Here is a 16726-nt window from a genome sequence, read left to right on the forward strand (position 1 = left end):
CCACACATTAACCTTTTTCACACCTACCACCCCTCTCCACTAGAAGGAGCACGTTTCCCCGGGTAGTATGCTTCAATGAAAGCTACACAAAACCCTCCGTAAGGAGACCAGGCAAGCTCTCCGAGAAACCAGGGCATTCCTGACCGAAATAATCCTTATAATCACACATTTTACTCATTATTCTCCGTTCTCCTGAGGCAGAATACAGTACAATAATAGTATGGGCCGATAATCACCTTGGAAACGCGTCACTAAATGGAATATTTGCGCTGATACAGAAGATTCCTGGGAAGTCCGAAGGAAGGCGAGGAAAGAAAGAAAGGGATAAACAAAAAAAGTCAACTGGCGGGTGAAAGCGACTGGAACCCAATTCTGGAGGGGCATCTGGGGAACCCGTGCGCTGGATGACCACCGTTCACTTCTCCCCAGCGGTCTGCAATGGGGGAGACTAAAGTTATCTACCATCTCGACGACCAGGAAACTCCATACCTGGTCAAACTGCCCATCCCTGCCGTAAGGGTGACCCTTTTGGACCTAAAAAATGCGCTCAAGAAACCAAACTACAAGTTTTTCTTTAAATCTATGGACGATGACTTTGGGTGAGCGTTTTGCACGTCAGTTTTCTTTGTACTTGTTCACGCATTGAAACGGTTTACGTAAAATTCCAGCTAGTCGCGCACGTTTTCTTCCCTTGTTTGGGATTACTAATCAACTGGCATGATCATTCACAAACCGATATAATATCGCTTATAAGTTGTGGTGTTGGCTCTTGTGTGTGAAACGAGTCAAATGTGAAGCGTGGGAACGAGGTTCAGCAGAGGTGAAACTTGGATCCTGGTAAATTATCGACGGCATCCATTTTAAGATTGGATTACTCTCAAATATGGCTTTTGGCCTGACGGCACAAGCCTGGGTGTAACGTTAGTTAGTTTTGATTATGGTTGGAGACCACAAATATCATATCTGGAGTTGGTTAGTGTCTTCGTAAATTTCCTCGTCGTCGTCAGTCTAAATTACCATGACTACACAAAAAACAATCGGTGGGTTTCAAGGGTTTCTTTACGCTTATTGTGATTAGATCTGGTTCCTAAAGTTTTTCTTTTTCCCTTTCACAAGCCTCCTCCACCTCTAAACATTTACGAGCGAGTATCGCCGAAACTAAACAATTTAACGTAAGACGTTGAGTCATTTCCCACCCTATAATTCGAGCATATCAAAGAAGTACAGCAGACAATCGCTTCGAATGTGCTCAAATGTGGTTTGCGCATGCGCAGTTTATTTGCCATATGTCCCCACAATCAAGGATTCTCATCCAAATGAGTTTTTTAACATTAGTTTCACAACGTTAACGCTTTTGAAACTGTAATGACGTGGTCTTTTTTATTAGGGATCAGCACACCTTTCCCAACCTTTCCATTTAGACAAAATGCCTTGTGGAGCCTGCACGAACTCTTTGACCTCCTCTTAGGCCTTCAGTTAAAGTCACTATAAACATACATGTAGACAACTAAAACATGTGTTAGGGTAACTAGTCTGTCATATTTCAGGCGTATTTACTTTTTGTCTGTCACAGCAGAACTATGTGTGCTGCATCACTGTGACACCTCTAATTATGTATACTATGTTGCTAAAATTTGAAAATGGTTAATTGCTAAAACTAGTTATTCAGATAGAAAGAGCTTGAAAAAAGCTTTTAAATGAGACCAAAATCATGTTTATGGGTTCAAGAATAACAAAATACTGGCCATTTGAAACTCGAAAATCATCACTTTATTTTGTCCCATGTTTTCCATTAAAATTCAAGAAAATGTGTGACCGAATCATGAAAACTTTTTTAATTTTTGAGATATTGACCTGAATTTTTAAGGATAAACTGTTTGCCATATCTTCTACATATTCTACTTCTGAAAAGTCAGATATTAAAAAAAAACAAACCACTATTTACACGAAATAACACTCTTTATTCAGTCTATATACAGACATCTACTACATGGCTATACGTCTGCTTCACATTCTTTGTCCATTCAAGCAGTTTTTTGGGGGTGGTAAAACTCCCGTGGTCGTCGTTCAAATTTATTACAATTTTCGTTCACTTGTAGTTTAGCAATTAAACTAAACGTCTTTATAATTTCAAGACTGTCTTTAATCAACTTCAGCAAAAACAACGACGATTTTACAAACAACAGACTTTGGCGAGCCAGTTAAAACATGAAAGGTCGTGACTGAAAACAAGAAGGTACCTATGGTTCTTCCGGTGGTGTTTACAATAAAAACTCGCCATCAACAAACCAACAGAAGCATTAAGTCAGCCGCGACAGCGGAGTTAGCAAAATACCTACTTTAATAACTTTAAACAATAGTATTAACAAACTATTACAATATATACAAGGTCCTTTAAGATCCTGCACTTTTCACAAATCTGCATAAATCTTTATATTAAAAATGAGGGTCAAAGAGGGTCAAACTGTCGACTTATGTTTTAGGTGTCCTAAAGAAATCATCTTTTCTAATTTCTTGCTGTAGATATTGCTGTTGTTTCAGTTGTTACACATTATTTTAAAGTAAACAGCCTAAAAAATGCTAAACAACAGTTCAGGCACAGAGAATGCGTACTGAAAAAAAAGGGTTCTGAGGAACAAAGGCTTTGGGTTTCAAATAAACGAGGGGGAGTTGGCCTAAATAATGACAGTTTATTTTGGGTGAACTGTCCCTTTATGGTAGTAATGGACTGGTTGTTAAAGTTGTTAATGAAAGTTTTGCTGAGAAATTGTTATAGCCTGGGGTCCTCCAGTCCCATCCAAGTGTGGTCTCTGGGTCTGAAAAAAACTTAAAAACATTTGCAAATTGCAATATATAGGTTCAGATTATACATTTACATATACATTCATTAAAGTTAGGTTGCTATTGTATGTGATCCTATCTGTTAATCACCATCAAGTAGCCTGATTTTTCCTTCTTTATCAATGAAAGTAGTTATAGAGTCAGTGTTACGTTTATCTTTAATTAAACCCGAGCTGTAGTTTGTGAATAAATAAGTAACATTGTTGCCTGGTGTTCTTGTCCTGTCTGTCTGTTGCATTAGGAGAAAGAATGTTGACTTGGAACAACTGCAGGCAGTCACTGTGGAATGCCCTGAACGCTTCAACACTGGCAGCTTTACAACCTTCCCCAATGAAATATGTTGTAGTTTGATCGTCCCCTTTGCCTCCCTTAAACCCTTCTCCAAAAGTTCATTAAAAGCATAATGATTTGAGTCTTTGAAAGACAAGCAGCTCAGATTTGTGCCATATGTAAGCGAATAGCTCAACTGAATGTGTCAATTGATGTTTTAGCTCTCTGTCAAAGAGCTTGCCATACACATTTTTAAATATGATGATTGGATTAGAGATTTTGGCAATGAATTGAAGATTTGAATGAATCGCTGTTTCAAACTGGGACAATTTAAAGCAATATGGACAGCATTTATAGCATCAAGTTATTTTGATTCTTCAGTTTGTATAAGGTAGTAGTTTATGTTAATTACTCCTGGGAAGTCGATTTGTGTTGGGGTGTGACTTGCTGTACTACACCTATTTTTATAGCTGAATTGCATTTTGCAAATAGTTTTCTCCGTTACTCATGCAGTGTTAGTTTACAACAAATATTTGTGCACCGCTGGACCTTTTAAAATACATATTTTACCATATTAAAACCAGTAGTGACCAGTATGTGAGAACCTAAAATGTAAGACCTCGTGTATTTAGTGTCGCTTTAAACTTGGTTGTAAATTTCTTTTTTTGATCATTCGAAACAAACGTCTTTTACAAAGGATTGTTGGAATTTTTTTACTGCTGTAACAACAAAATTTATGACTTCAGGATCTCATCCTGCGAATTCTCAATCGGTTCAGACCTTTGTGTATTCTTTGAACACATGTGTGCACATGCTTATCTGATTTACGCTTCCCTGATCCAACCCTTTTTTTTCTTTTATCTAATAGCATTGTCTTATTTATGTATTCTAATTTATTCCCACATCGAAAGCCATCTTCTACACAAGCTGTAATTGTGGAATAGACCTGACTAATTCATTTCCTTTCATCTCTTGCTTTCTTGTTTATCTCTAGGGTGGTCAAGGAGGAAATCACGGACGACAATGCAAAGCTTCCCTGTTACAACGGCCGTGTGATTTGCTGGGTGAGAACAGAAACGCACATATTGTCCGGCTCTGCACCCAAATTCCCCTGTGTTCCCTGCATAATAAATCAGCCTTTTAATTCGCCCCATTCTTAAGTGCCGCCGCTGCTTTATTTCTGTTTTTCAATGGGCTGCCTGTCATGACTACTTAAAGTTCACCCCAGTTTGATGCAGAGTTGGAAAAAATCTGTTTTATGAGAGAGCTCATTTATATTTAAATGAAATGCGTCCAGAATGAACATCTTATTCAGTTCTTACAGGAGCACACATACATTTGAACTCAGATTAATACGTTGGCATTTGGTGAGATAGTTACTAATGGTTTTGTTCCTGAACAGAAGATTAGATTAAATAAGCAAGTTTTGCAGATTGGTGTTGGTCATACTATTTAACATTCTCATGACATTCGGATAACAGGGAATGTTTAAGAACGTGAATACTGAATGTAACCTGTTGTCAGCTAGACACATTGTGGCTCATGCAATCTTTTTCAAAGTTCTCACTATCTTGAAGGAATGTTTGTGAAACAGTTTGGGTATTTGGCATTTTTATACAGTGCAAAAAAGAGGATTCTGAGGAATACAGTGACACCAAAAAACTATGAGCATCCTTGTGTTAGGCATAGTTACAGCACAAGAAATAAAGCTCAATATATTTCAAGCAGAGCATGTCACAGAAAGTAATGTAGGTTTTAAATTATTAAATATTGTAAACAAGAGAATTTGAATACTTTATGCTTGTCAAACATTAGGGGAATGTGTCCATAATTTGTGTTATATACTACTCTTTGGTTTTCCGGTGTCCATAAGAGTTTTTAAAAAGTCTAGTAGGTGTTTCTTTAGTACTCGGTGCTTAAAGGGACACTCCACTTTTTAAAAATATATATGCTAATTCTCCGGTTCCCCTGGAGTTAAGCATTTGATTTTTGCCGTTTTGGGGTCCATTCGGCTGATCTCCGGATCTGGCGGTGACACTTTTAGCATAGCTTAGCACAATCCATTTATTCTGATTAGACCATTAGCAAAGAGTTTTGATATTTTTCCTATTTAAAACTTGACTCTTCTGCAATGATATTACGCAGCAGCCAAAAATAGTCCCCTTAGTAACTTTCAATAGCCGGGGACTATTTTCGGGCAGTGCGTAATATCGTTGCGCCTCCTGCAGCCATGTTACGGCAGCAAAGACCTTGATTATTACGCTAGTTTGAGAGTATAGTTCCTAGCCATATCTGCCTAGAAAATCGCAAATTTAAATTTTCTGTCAGTCTTAGTACACAATGTAACTACAGAAGAGTCAAGCTTTAAATTGGAAAAATATCGAAACTCTTCGGATATTTTTTAGCGCTATGCTAATGGTGTAATCCGATTCAATGGATTGTGCTAAGCTACGCTGGGGGTGGTGCCGCCAGACCCGCGGGTCGGCTGGATGGATTCCAGAACGGTAGAAGTCGGATGTTTAACTCAAGGGGAGCTGGAAAGTATATTGTTTTTTAAAAGTGGAGTGTCCCTTTAAGTTTGAACTGGGATGTGGCTTAACTCTAGAGGAACGAATGTGAGAAGTATGGACCTCAAAGTTTACTCATGTATTTGTTTATGTGTAGCCATCCACATCTGGTTACTGTTATCTACAGATGTGTGTTCTCTGTGTCAATAGCTCGTGTCATCAGATGGCTCCCACTCAGATGGATGTTCGGTAGCAGAGAGCCAGTCCGACAGGCCGCCGTCTTACGAGAGAAGCCAAGGCATTGGGGATTCAAGACCACCATCCTTTCAGTAAGCATAAGCAATTCATTGGGTTCTATGAATGATTATATATTCACAAAACAGCAGTAACATTTTAAACGTGTTTCTGTGATCTTTAACCTTCTCGCGTAGTCCAAAGGCTGCAGGCAGCCGGCATGGTGTGGATGATGAGACCGAGACTGATTCAGTGGTGTCGCACAGGAGAGAGAGAGACCGGTCACGCAGGAAACACTCACATGAACATTCAGGTACGTCTCACCGTCTTCCTCTGCCTTGATGGTAGTGAAATGTTAAAATTTTGTGGTGTTTTGCAATAGTCATATTACTATTGCTAGCAATGCCAGGGTCGTGGGTTTGATTCCTAGAGATTGCATTTTCTAATAAAGCGGAAAGACTGAATGCACTGTTAGATTGGGATTAAAGCATTTGTAAAATGCATTACATCTAAATGTAGTGTTCATATAAGGTTTGCGGTTTTAAACAAATGTGGCCCTGCCTGTTAAAACCCATCTAAAGTAATTTTAGTAATTTATGTTTTTTACATAAAATCATCCTACATAAGGTAAAGATTATTTTTTGTAAAAACGTACCCTTGATATCTTTAATATCAACAGAGTAAGACCATGGCAAAGATTGAAATCAATGAGTGAAATCAAGCTTTCTAATCTAAATCTAATCTCAAAATTAGCTTGAACCTTTATCCTGGATTTCACAGACAGGGTCACAATTTGTTGAAAGGTATTAAAGGAAAACACCACAGTTTTTCAATATTTTACTATGTTCTTACCTTAACTTAGACAAATTAATACATGCCTATCTTATTTCAATGCATGCACTTAATCTTTGTACAGCGCGCCGTGAATTTGTTAGCATTTAGCCTAGCCCCATTTATTCCTTAGGATCCAAACAGAGATGAATTTAGAAGCCACCAAACACTTCCATGTTTTTCCTATTTAAAGACTGTTACATGAGTAAGTATGGTGGCACAAAATAAAATGTGGCGATTTTTTTTAAGCAGATAAAATGAGAACTATATTGTATGGCGAAAGACCACTTAGTCTGCAGCACTTCTACCTCCCAGTAATATTGACAGAATTTTTAGTGAAAGGGGGAGTTGGATCCTAAGGAATGAATGGGGCTGGGCTAAATGCTAACACATTCACGAGGCACTGTACAGAGATTAAGTGCACGCATTCAAAAAAAAAGGGGTATGTATTAATTCATCTAATTTGACATAAGAACATAAAAAATTTATCAACGGTGGTGTTTTCCTTTAAACTGCATAAATCGTCACATGCACTTTGTATTACTAGCATAAACAATACCTCAAATCATAGTTTCTTGAAGAGAGCCGTGCTGCTGTTAAACAATTTGACTTTGCATATTTTACGATAACACAAGCGGAAAAAGTCACACATTAAGAGGAACCCAAGTCAAACCGAGGGGCAAAAATATAATAAATACTTAGGGATGCTCCAGTGAACAGTCACGCACAGTTGCATAGCATTGTGTCTACAATCGAACAAAACATCTTGGTTATCGCAAAGCAATGACCTGGCAACTATCCAAAACACCACATCAACGTGGCAGTGAGTTTTGCTCAGGCATTCACCCTTTGCACTCCTAAAAAATTACTTAAAAACTCAGCTCTTCAGAAATATCCTCCTTTGAGGGATTGGATAGACTTTTCATTTCTGCCAACAGTATTATTGTGCAATTTGTTGTGCAACCAGTGAAGTTGAAAATTAATGATCATTCATATTATGTAGGTGGAAGACAGAACGGATACTCGCGGAGCGGCAGAGGAATGGATCTGGGAGGTTATGACATCGGTGACAGCCGTTCGTCCCTCATGAGCAGTGAACTGGAATCAAGCAGCTGTTTTGACTCGGATGACGGATCCACCAGCCGGTGAGTCTCGCAGCATTCATTTTCGCAAACCGCTCCGAAAAACCAGTACACTGTTAGCTGAATAAAGGAAAAGATTGCCCAAATATGAAAATTCTCTTAATGTACTCGCCCTTGTGCCATCTTAGATAAAATCATACTTTTTTTTTTTGTTTCTGTTCAACTGAAGAAACAAAGTTTTAGAACAAGCCACGACTGTTTAATAGGTTTTTTATTACGTTTTTGGACAGTATCTTTTAATAAGAGTGCTTTTTCAATATTAGTTACATTTCTAAAACTAAGTGTTTTTCATCATTTTTGGTGCTGTTAATGGTTTGTTTCTGTCATACTCGTTGGTACTCATTTGACTTATTCATCGAGTCATGTCATTTTTCATGCACCGAATGCCTCAGAAAGCTCATTTTATTATATTTGTTCCTCAGTTTCAGCAGCGTAACAGAGCAAAGTGGCTCTTCTCGGCTCATTAGGCGACATCGCAGACGGAGACGCAGACCCAAAGCCCAAGAAATGGAGAGAGTGAGACACTAGAACAGATTTAAACACTTTAAACAGATCAGTAAAATATGTAATATATATTTGAAACTGACTTTGTCTCTTTCTGTCATTTGTTATTCAGTCTTCATCTTTCAGTAGCATCACTGATTCCACCATGTCACTTAATATCATCACTGTCACTTTAAATATGGGTGAGTCTGCGTTAAAAGATTTTTAATTATGTCATGTTTAATTAAAGGTGCAGTGTGTAAATTTTAGGGGCATCTAGTGGTGAGGTTGCGAATTGCAACCAACGGCTCAGTCCACTGCTCACCCCTCGCTTTAGAAACACATAGAGAAGCTACGGTAGCGCCACCGGACAAACATGCCATCGTCGGAGACAACTTAGTAAAAAAGTTTGTCCGTTAAGGGCTTCTGTAGAAACATGGCGGCACAAAATGGCGACTTCCATGTAAGGGGACCCTCGGTGTATGTAGATAAAAACGTCTCATTCTAAGGTAATAAACACATAACGGTTCATTATGAAAGGTTTTTATACACCCCAGATAATATAGTTTAGTATATTATTTTGCATTTCTGTCAAGAGATCCTTCTAAAAATTACACACTGCACCTTTAAGGTGAAGTTATTTACAATATGCTTTATTGGTTTGATTGCTACAAGATTGAAAGGACACACATGTTCATCTGTGTACCTGTAGACAGAGACCAGCTTCACTGGTTTATTGCCTAGCATCCAGACTTAAAACTGTATTTTTATCATTGAAGAAAAAAAAATCACACGCGCATATTAGTGGGCTTGGCTTATGTTGAACTTTCTCTCACTTTGTCTTTTTCAGAAAAGTACAACTTTTTAGGCATCAGTATAGTGGGTCAGAGTAATGAGCGAGGTGATGGAGGAATCTACATTGGTTCCATAATGAAGGGCGGAGCAGTGGCGGCCGACGGGCGGATCGAACCCGGTGACATGCTGCTGCAGGTGAGGGCGAGATGGTGACGTGTTCACTCCAGCAGAAGAATCCCACAGGGAAACTCTCCAAATTATTGGGATTGTTGTATATGTGGTTGTGTCAGGTCAGATTATCATTTCCCTTCACAGGTCAATGACATTAACTTTGAAAACATGTGCAATGACGACGCCGTACGAGTGCTGAGGGAGATCGTGCATAAGCCCGGGTGAGTCACTTTATGTTCCCATTCGCTCTTTTGAGTGGTGCAGGTTTTTCATATGGCACGTTAAGCATCAAAAACTATAATGTGTGTGTTAACTTTGCCTTTGTTACCGTTTGCAGGCCCGTTTCGCTCACTGTTGCCAAATGCTGGGACCCAAACCCTAACAGTTGCTTTGCTTTGCCCAGGAGTGAGTTTTAATTTTTGGCTCTCGTTTACAGACACATAAGCACCTTAACACCATGATACCGATGTAAAATATGAAACTGTATGGTAAAAGTGTTACTAATTGTGACCCTGGAGTAGGTAGCATAGGAATATTTGTAGCAAAAGCCAAAAAAATATTGCAATGGGTCAAAATTATAGATTTTTCTTTTATGCCAAAAATCATTAGGATATTAAAGGGGACATTTCACAAAACTTTTTAAGATGTCAAATAAATCTTTGGTGTCCCCAGAGTATGTACGTGAAGTTTTAGCTCAAAATATCATATAGATAATTTTTTATATCGTGTTAAAATTGCCACTTTGTAGGTTTGATCAAAAATGTGCCGTTTTGGGGTGTGTCCATTAAAATGCAAATGAGCTGGTCTCTGCACTAAATGACAGTGCCATGGTTGGATAGTGCAGATTAAAGGGCGGTATTATCCCCTTTTGACATCACAGGAGGAGCCAAATTTCAATTACCTATTTTTTCATATGGTTGCAGAGAATGGTTTACCAAAATTAAGTTACTGGGTTGATCTTTTTCACGTTTGCTAGGTTGACTAGAGCACTGGGGACCCAATTATAGCACTTAAACATGAAAAAAGTCATTTTTTGTGGTATGTCCTCTTTAAGTAAAGATATTTTGTAAATTTCTCACTGTAAATATATCAAAACTTTATATTTGTGAGGATTGTAAGGACTTAATTTGGACAACTTTAAAGTTGATTTTCATAATATTTTGATTTTTTGCACCCCCAGATTCCAGATTTTCAAATAGTTGTATATCGGCCAAATGTTGTTTTATTCTAACATCCTTATCATACATCAATGGAAAGCTTATTTATTCACCTTTCAGATGTTTCATAAATCTCAATTTTCAATAATTGACCCTTATAACCGATTTTGTGATCCAAGGTCACAATTATTCTGCAATCAGGACACAAAATGTATATCTGATGGTGTGCTACTTGAGTGGTTTGAAGCAGCTTTTCCATGCAGCTTTTTTGACTACTGGTTGCCTTTGTTCCCAGGTGAGCCCATCCGGCCGATTGACCCTGCAGCCTGGGTGTCCCATACAGCAGCCATGACGGGTGTCTACCCGCCCTATGGCATGAGCCCTTCCATGAGCACCGTCACTTCCACTAGCTCCTCGATCTCCAGCTCCATCCCAGAGACAGAGAGTAAGACATCGGCTCTCCAAACATACAACTGCACACAACTTTATTACAAGTACTACTTGCTATAGCAAACTACATATTGCAAATTGCTTATACTTGGATTAGTAGGCAACCACTTATTGTGTAGTCAAGGATTACTCAGATTTTTTAAGAATAACAATCTAGTTTCGCAATATAACCTTTACCTATGTGAAAGTTCAGTCCCAATCTGACCCTAACTGTTTTTCTTCACCTGGCAGGATTTGATGACTACCACCTGTCCGTCCACAGCGACATGGCAACAGTTGCAAAAGCAATGGCCTGCTTAGACTCAGGTCTGGAGGTTCGAGACAGGATGTGGCTGAAGATCACTATAGCCAATGCTTTCATAGGTCAAGATAAGAATAGTTTTTTGGTTTGATTTGCATTTGTGTTGGAGAATATTTATTAAAGGGGCCATGGCACAAGATTTTTTTTAAATGTCAAATAAATCTTTGGTGTCCCCAGAGCACATATGTGAAGTTTTAGCTCAAAATACCATATAAATAATTTATTATAGCATGTTAAAATTGCCACTTTGTAGGTGTGTGCAAAAATGTGCCATTTTGTGTGTGTCCTTTAAAATGCAAATGAGCGGATGAAATTCAAACACTGATCACAATGATGGTGGTTTGTTGCAATTAAAACTCATTTGTGCTTTTCTCTGCACTAAATGACAGTGCTGTGGTTGGATAGTGCAGATTAAGGGGTGGTATTATTATAATAAGAGCTCCTTATGACATCATAAGGAGAGCCACATTTCAACTACCTATTTTTTCATGTGCTTGTAGAAAATGGTTTACCAAAACTAAGTTACTGGGTTGATCTTTTTCACATTTTCTAAGTTGATAGAAACACTGGGGAGCCAATCATAGCACTTAAACATGGAAAAAGTCAGATTTTCATGCCATGGGCCCTTTAATAGCTGCATCATCAGGTGTATAACTTAAGTATGTTGGCTTATAGGCTCTGATGTGGTCGACTGGCTGTTTCATCATGTGGAGGGCTTTGCAGATCGCCGTGAAGCACGCAAGTACGCCAGCAACCTGCTAAAGGCCGGCTTCATCCGCCACACTGTCAACAAAATCACCTTCTCCGAACAGTGCTACTACATCTTTGGAGATCTTTCTGGCAGTAAGTCAGACATTTAGCTCAACTAGCACAGTCTAGGTTATGGGTTTATTTCTCAGGTAGCACCTGAATTGAACAAATGTTTGAACTTTAAATGCAATGTAAGTAGCTTTGGATAAACGCATCTGCCAAAAGTTACAAATGAAGAGTTTGGTTCCAAAACACAATAAATCCATTTTGACTAATTTCGGTAAAAAAGTGTTTTCTATACCAAGAAAGTGACAAGATGAAAACCACTATTTTCTGTTACAAACTTTCACATAGCATATTTAGGTTATAATAACATTAAAAATTCAAATCCATAATTTGATTTTCAAAGATTTATTATAAAAACGAATTATTTTTTCCACAAAATGCAATAAATAAATGTTTTTTTTCCAAAATGCTATAAATCTATTGAATAAGTATATAAATGTGCATTCATCTTTACCATGTTATTTTCATTTAGTTGACTAGTGCTATACACTGATAAAAAACATTAATGTCATTAACCAAAACACTTACTTTGTCATATTAAGAACACTGTCATTGCTGCGGTTATACTTGGGACGTCGTCGCTTAAAATTTTTCACAGCGATCAGCTGTATAATGTTTTGGCTTTGAGTAAAATAATGTAAAGTTTTTCATAAGATCCCCTGTGGTCAATGTGTTAGCATGACAGAAGCTTGATGCTGTCGGGAGAACAAGCAAACGGCTCCCGAGTGCCTTGCGCGTAAATTATTAGATTTTGATGGCTTACATTTCTTTCTCTCCACAGAAAACAACCACATGTTTAGCAATGCCATTAAAATATTATTTTGTTTTTGTTTGTTTGTTAATCACGAAGTACAAAGTAGAGGAAAACTAGGATTTTGTGTACTCAACGCGCCGCCATCGTTTGTTTACAATGCGTGGAATGGTGCGCTGTGATTTGGTGAGCAGATTTATTGCATTCTGCAGAAAAGGAGGAGTGGCGTTCATTGCGTTTTGGGAAAAAAGATGACAGAATAACATGGCAGATATTGTATTTGCATAAAATTAAGAATTTACTTTTAAATACTAACCTGATATAATACTGCTTTTGGCAGTAACTCTTTTTTTTATGGCGTTTATTGCATTTTGGAACCAAACACTTCAAATTTTGGGGGTGACTGATAGATTACACTTGATACTTGAGCATTGTATATTTGAATTAAACAATTGCATTCTTTCACCAAGCTCGTGAGGTTTTTAAATCCAGTTTTATATTCCAGTTGTTGAATTCATGATCACCACCTGGTTCATACAGGCCAATGTAAACAAATGATAGAAAGGTCTTTTTCTCTTCGATTATGTGGCTGTATAAATATTTAAGGAGCTATGTTTAGCATAGTCATGTTTGAAAATCGGACACAATATACAGAGCATAGCCAACTGTTCACAGCCCAGTATGTTTATATTCTCTCCGCCCACTAAAAGCCAAGTACTGTGTTTGTCATCTGTTACCATTACTGTACAATCCATTGCACAGAATATACACATAGATGAGAGACTGTTTAAATGTTATTTTTTTTGTCCTGACACTTCTCCTGACTTTTGTTTCAGATATGGCACACCTCTCTCTCCAGGACCATGATGGGTCCAGTGGGGCGTCTGATCAGGACACTCTGGCTCCATTGCTTCATCCCACTGAAGCTCCTTGGCCCACAGCATTTCCTTACCATTATCCACCATCCCATTCTCAACCGGATCCAGCTCACAGCTTTTGTGAAGCAGGTGGAGGCAGTGCAGGCAGCCAGCACAGTGAAGGTAAGAGAGACTTGTGTGTTGTGTTGTGCTGTTACTGTTAGCAGGGCTTTCGATGTTAACCCTTAATATTATTGCTATAACTTAACAATTTAACATACCTGTGTTAAAATTGGTAGGTTTTCTATTGGTGCTACATCCATGAGTAATAATTTAAATCATACCATTTGAAGTCATTACGAATGTTTCTTGGCTTGTGAAGTTACAGCTTATGTTATCGTTTATAGGGAGCAGTGGTTCAAACTGCAGCTGGAGCAGGAATGAGGGAAAGACAGCAGCCGGAGACTTCAGGGTGGGAGGGGGAAGCCAACTGGGTGAAGTACACGACTTCGATTTTCGCAGGGAACGAGCCCCCAGCGAACGCTCGGCAGCGCCTCCAAGTGAGGGCAGCGTGCGAAGCTCACGATCTCACAGCTACAGCCTTAAGCAGGGATCGGCAAGGGGCGCCCCGGGGTCCCCATCCGGCCGTCACCTCGGCAACATTCCCCCTGAACTCACCGGCTCTCGCCGCTCGTGCAACACAGCCAACGGGGAGTTCTTTGTTGACATCATGTGACTTTATGCGACTGTTTAGAGCAGAAGTGCCCAAACTGTTTTGCCTTATGGATTACAAAAACCGTGGCCTACTAGTGCAACCAATTAGAATTAGGATTAGTGCTGAGCTAAAAAGATCAGCAGCTTGTGAGCCCCCAACATTAGTTGGGTCTTAGAAATTAGCATACTTAAGCGACATCGGTTTTTGCATACAATAACAGACATTTCACAAAATCACCTCAGAATAGACATTATTGGATATGTATTGTTATCGAGAAAATGTAAATATATCTTCTTCTTCTTTTGGGCAAAAAAAGAGGGAAAAAGCAATAATTCAGTGGGATTCAGTTACAAACACTATATGGGTGTGAGGATGAATGTAGTCCAACCAAGGACGTAAATATCAATTTTCAATGCGCAATTTCTTTTGTCCTCTGCCCTGTTTTAATGTGTATTAGGTTCTTTTTTGCCATTTTACATTTTTTACTCTCTTAACTTTCTTGTGCAGATATTACATTGTTCATGGACATAGTTTTTACTGGGAATATATTTTTCAGTGTTTGTCAGCAATATTGCATTGGGAGAATTTTGAAGTACCATGCTGAGGAGATTTCTTTTTTTAATTTATAAATATAGTTTTATTGTGACAGGATTGGCATACATATGTGTGTGTGTGTTGAGTCCTTTTTGAACTCTAAGATTTAATCTGGAATCCAGATGTTTCTGCGTTTGTGTGTCTGTCCACATCTGCTTCCATTATTTGTTTGCTAATAAGGTTCACCAACCACTCTGAATGTCGTCAACAATTTAGAGCCCACAAAGACCATCTGTCAAATACTGAATGGTATGTGTCAGTGTTGTTTAGGGACAATTGGATTTAAAAGCTAGAGGATGGTTGTTCAGCACAGACGCAAAGTATATATCATCTAAAACCAGAGCAAAAAAAGATGACAACACATCAGTCAATAACCAAAGTAATCAGCTCAAGGTAGTAACTAATGACTATAAGCATATATGATTTTTTTAAACCTCAAAACTGACAAAAAGCTTAAGAAATTACTAGAGAAAACCTATCTGTTCAATTATAAAATACACTACAAAATATGACCAGCTTAACCCACCCTGCTGAAAAAAACAATTAAACCATTACAGAAAATTCTAATGGTTTCCATTAAAATACCATTAGCTTTTACCATTAAAACCACTACACTGTAGTGTGTTTTGGGCCATATTCCATTAGAACCAATAAAATTCCCAATAAAACAAATAGGATTTCTGTGATGGTGTCTATTGTTTTTTTTTAGCATGGCAATTTATTAACCATGGCTTTTCTTTTATAATTGATGCCAAATATGTGAAAATAACAGGGCCGCTGGTTAACAATTGCACATGTTATCCGTAACTTTTTTTCAATCTAAAGGAAAATATTCGAATGCAATACTACGTCATATTTATAAGGTGTATTTAACAATCAAATAATGTAATAGCTGAACTAACATCTGGTATTTTACCAGAAGGGGGCAGCGTTACTCAAGCATTTAGGAGTGTTCGACTTTTCGCGGCGCTGCGAAACCGATCAGCGTATGACATCAAAGTATCGCGAATGGAACGCTGTTTTCGATTAATTCTCGCGGGACTTTGATGTCATACGCTGCATCGGTCTGCGCAGAACCGCTAGTTTTTCTGAACTGATTGGCCGTTTCTCTAACGGAAGGCTGCTCACTGCGAAGGTCATATGCAGGCTGCATACGTCATCAAGGTTGGCTTATTTCAGTTAACTGAGCATTACATTCGCAAGTCAGAAGCATATTACAACTATTTACGATTAACTAAGTATAATTGTAAACTTTATAATGGTTAATATTATGAAATAAGGCAGTGTTATGACGTAGGCAGCCTACAAATTTGAGAAACGGCCATTAATGCAATTTAAAGAGTTGTGTATGAAATTAAATATTGGTCGATAGGAAAACAACCAGCAGAACAAAATCAGTGTTACTATTAAATTTTGAATAAAATTGCCAAGTAAAACTGCTGTGTCCCTAAAGTTGTTATAAACTTTAAAATCTACCATTTCTGATGTAATTTAAAGGTGCAGTGTGTAATTTTTAAAAGGATCTCTTGACAGAAATGCAAAATAATATACAAAACTATATTATTAGGGGTGTATAAAGACCTTTTTATAATGAAAATATTATGTGTTATGTGTTTATTACCTTAGAATGAGATGTTTTTATCTACATACACCGAGGGTCCCCTTACATGGTAGTCGCCATTTTGTACCACCATGTTTCTACAGAAGCCCTTAACTTTTTTTACTAAACTGTCTCAGACGATAACATGTTTTTCCGGTGCCGGCTACCACCTCTTCTCTATGCGTTTCAAAAGCGAGGGGTGAGCAGTGGA

At 38.2% G+C, this 16726-nt stretch overlaps 1 protein-coding gene across 1 annotated transcript; it reads left to right on the top strand.

The window, feature by feature from the left end:
• The first annotated feature begins 56 nt into the window (after positions 1-56).
• Positions 57-14984, top strand: dvl3a (dishevelled segment polarity protein 3a). The gene is made up of 15 exons (XM_055202973.2): positions 57-599; positions 4106-4175; positions 5829-5947; positions 6050-6165; positions 7687-7828; positions 8248-8341; positions 8442-8511; positions 9159-9298; positions 9419-9495; positions 9612-9679; positions 10727-10876; positions 11113-11244; positions 11858-12025; positions 13586-13789; positions 14014-14984. The coding sequence occupies exons 1-15, from the start codon at positions 439-441 to the stop codon at positions 14340-14342; spliced, it is 2040 nt and encodes a 679-aa protein (XP_055058948.1). The 5' UTR covers positions 57-438; the 3' UTR covers positions 14343-14984.
• The last annotated feature ends 1742 nt before the right edge of the window (positions 14985-16726 follow it).

This window comes from Misgurnus anguillicaudatus, chromosome 2, assembly GCF_027580225.2.
Source record: "Misgurnus anguillicaudatus chromosome 2, ASM2758022v2, whole genome shotgun sequence".
Lineage (NCBI taxonomy): Eukaryota > Metazoa > Chordata > Actinopteri > Cypriniformes > Cobitidae > Misgurnus > Misgurnus anguillicaudatus.

Excerpts from the sequence above, each read along its gene's own strand:
- dvl3a (XM_055202973.2), top strand. The coding sequence starts at position 439 with ATGGGGGAGACTAAAGTTATCTACCATCTCGACGACCAGGAAACTCCA. Across the intron at positions 9,680-10,726 it reads TTGCTTTGCTTTGCCCAGGA|GTGAGCCCATCCGGCCGATT; the intron begins GTGAGTTTTAAT and ends CTTTGTTCCCAG. Across the intron at positions 12,026-13,585 it reads CTTTGGAGATCTTTCTGGCA|ATATGGCACACCTCTCTCTC; the intron begins GTAAGTCAGACA and ends CTTTTGTTTCAG.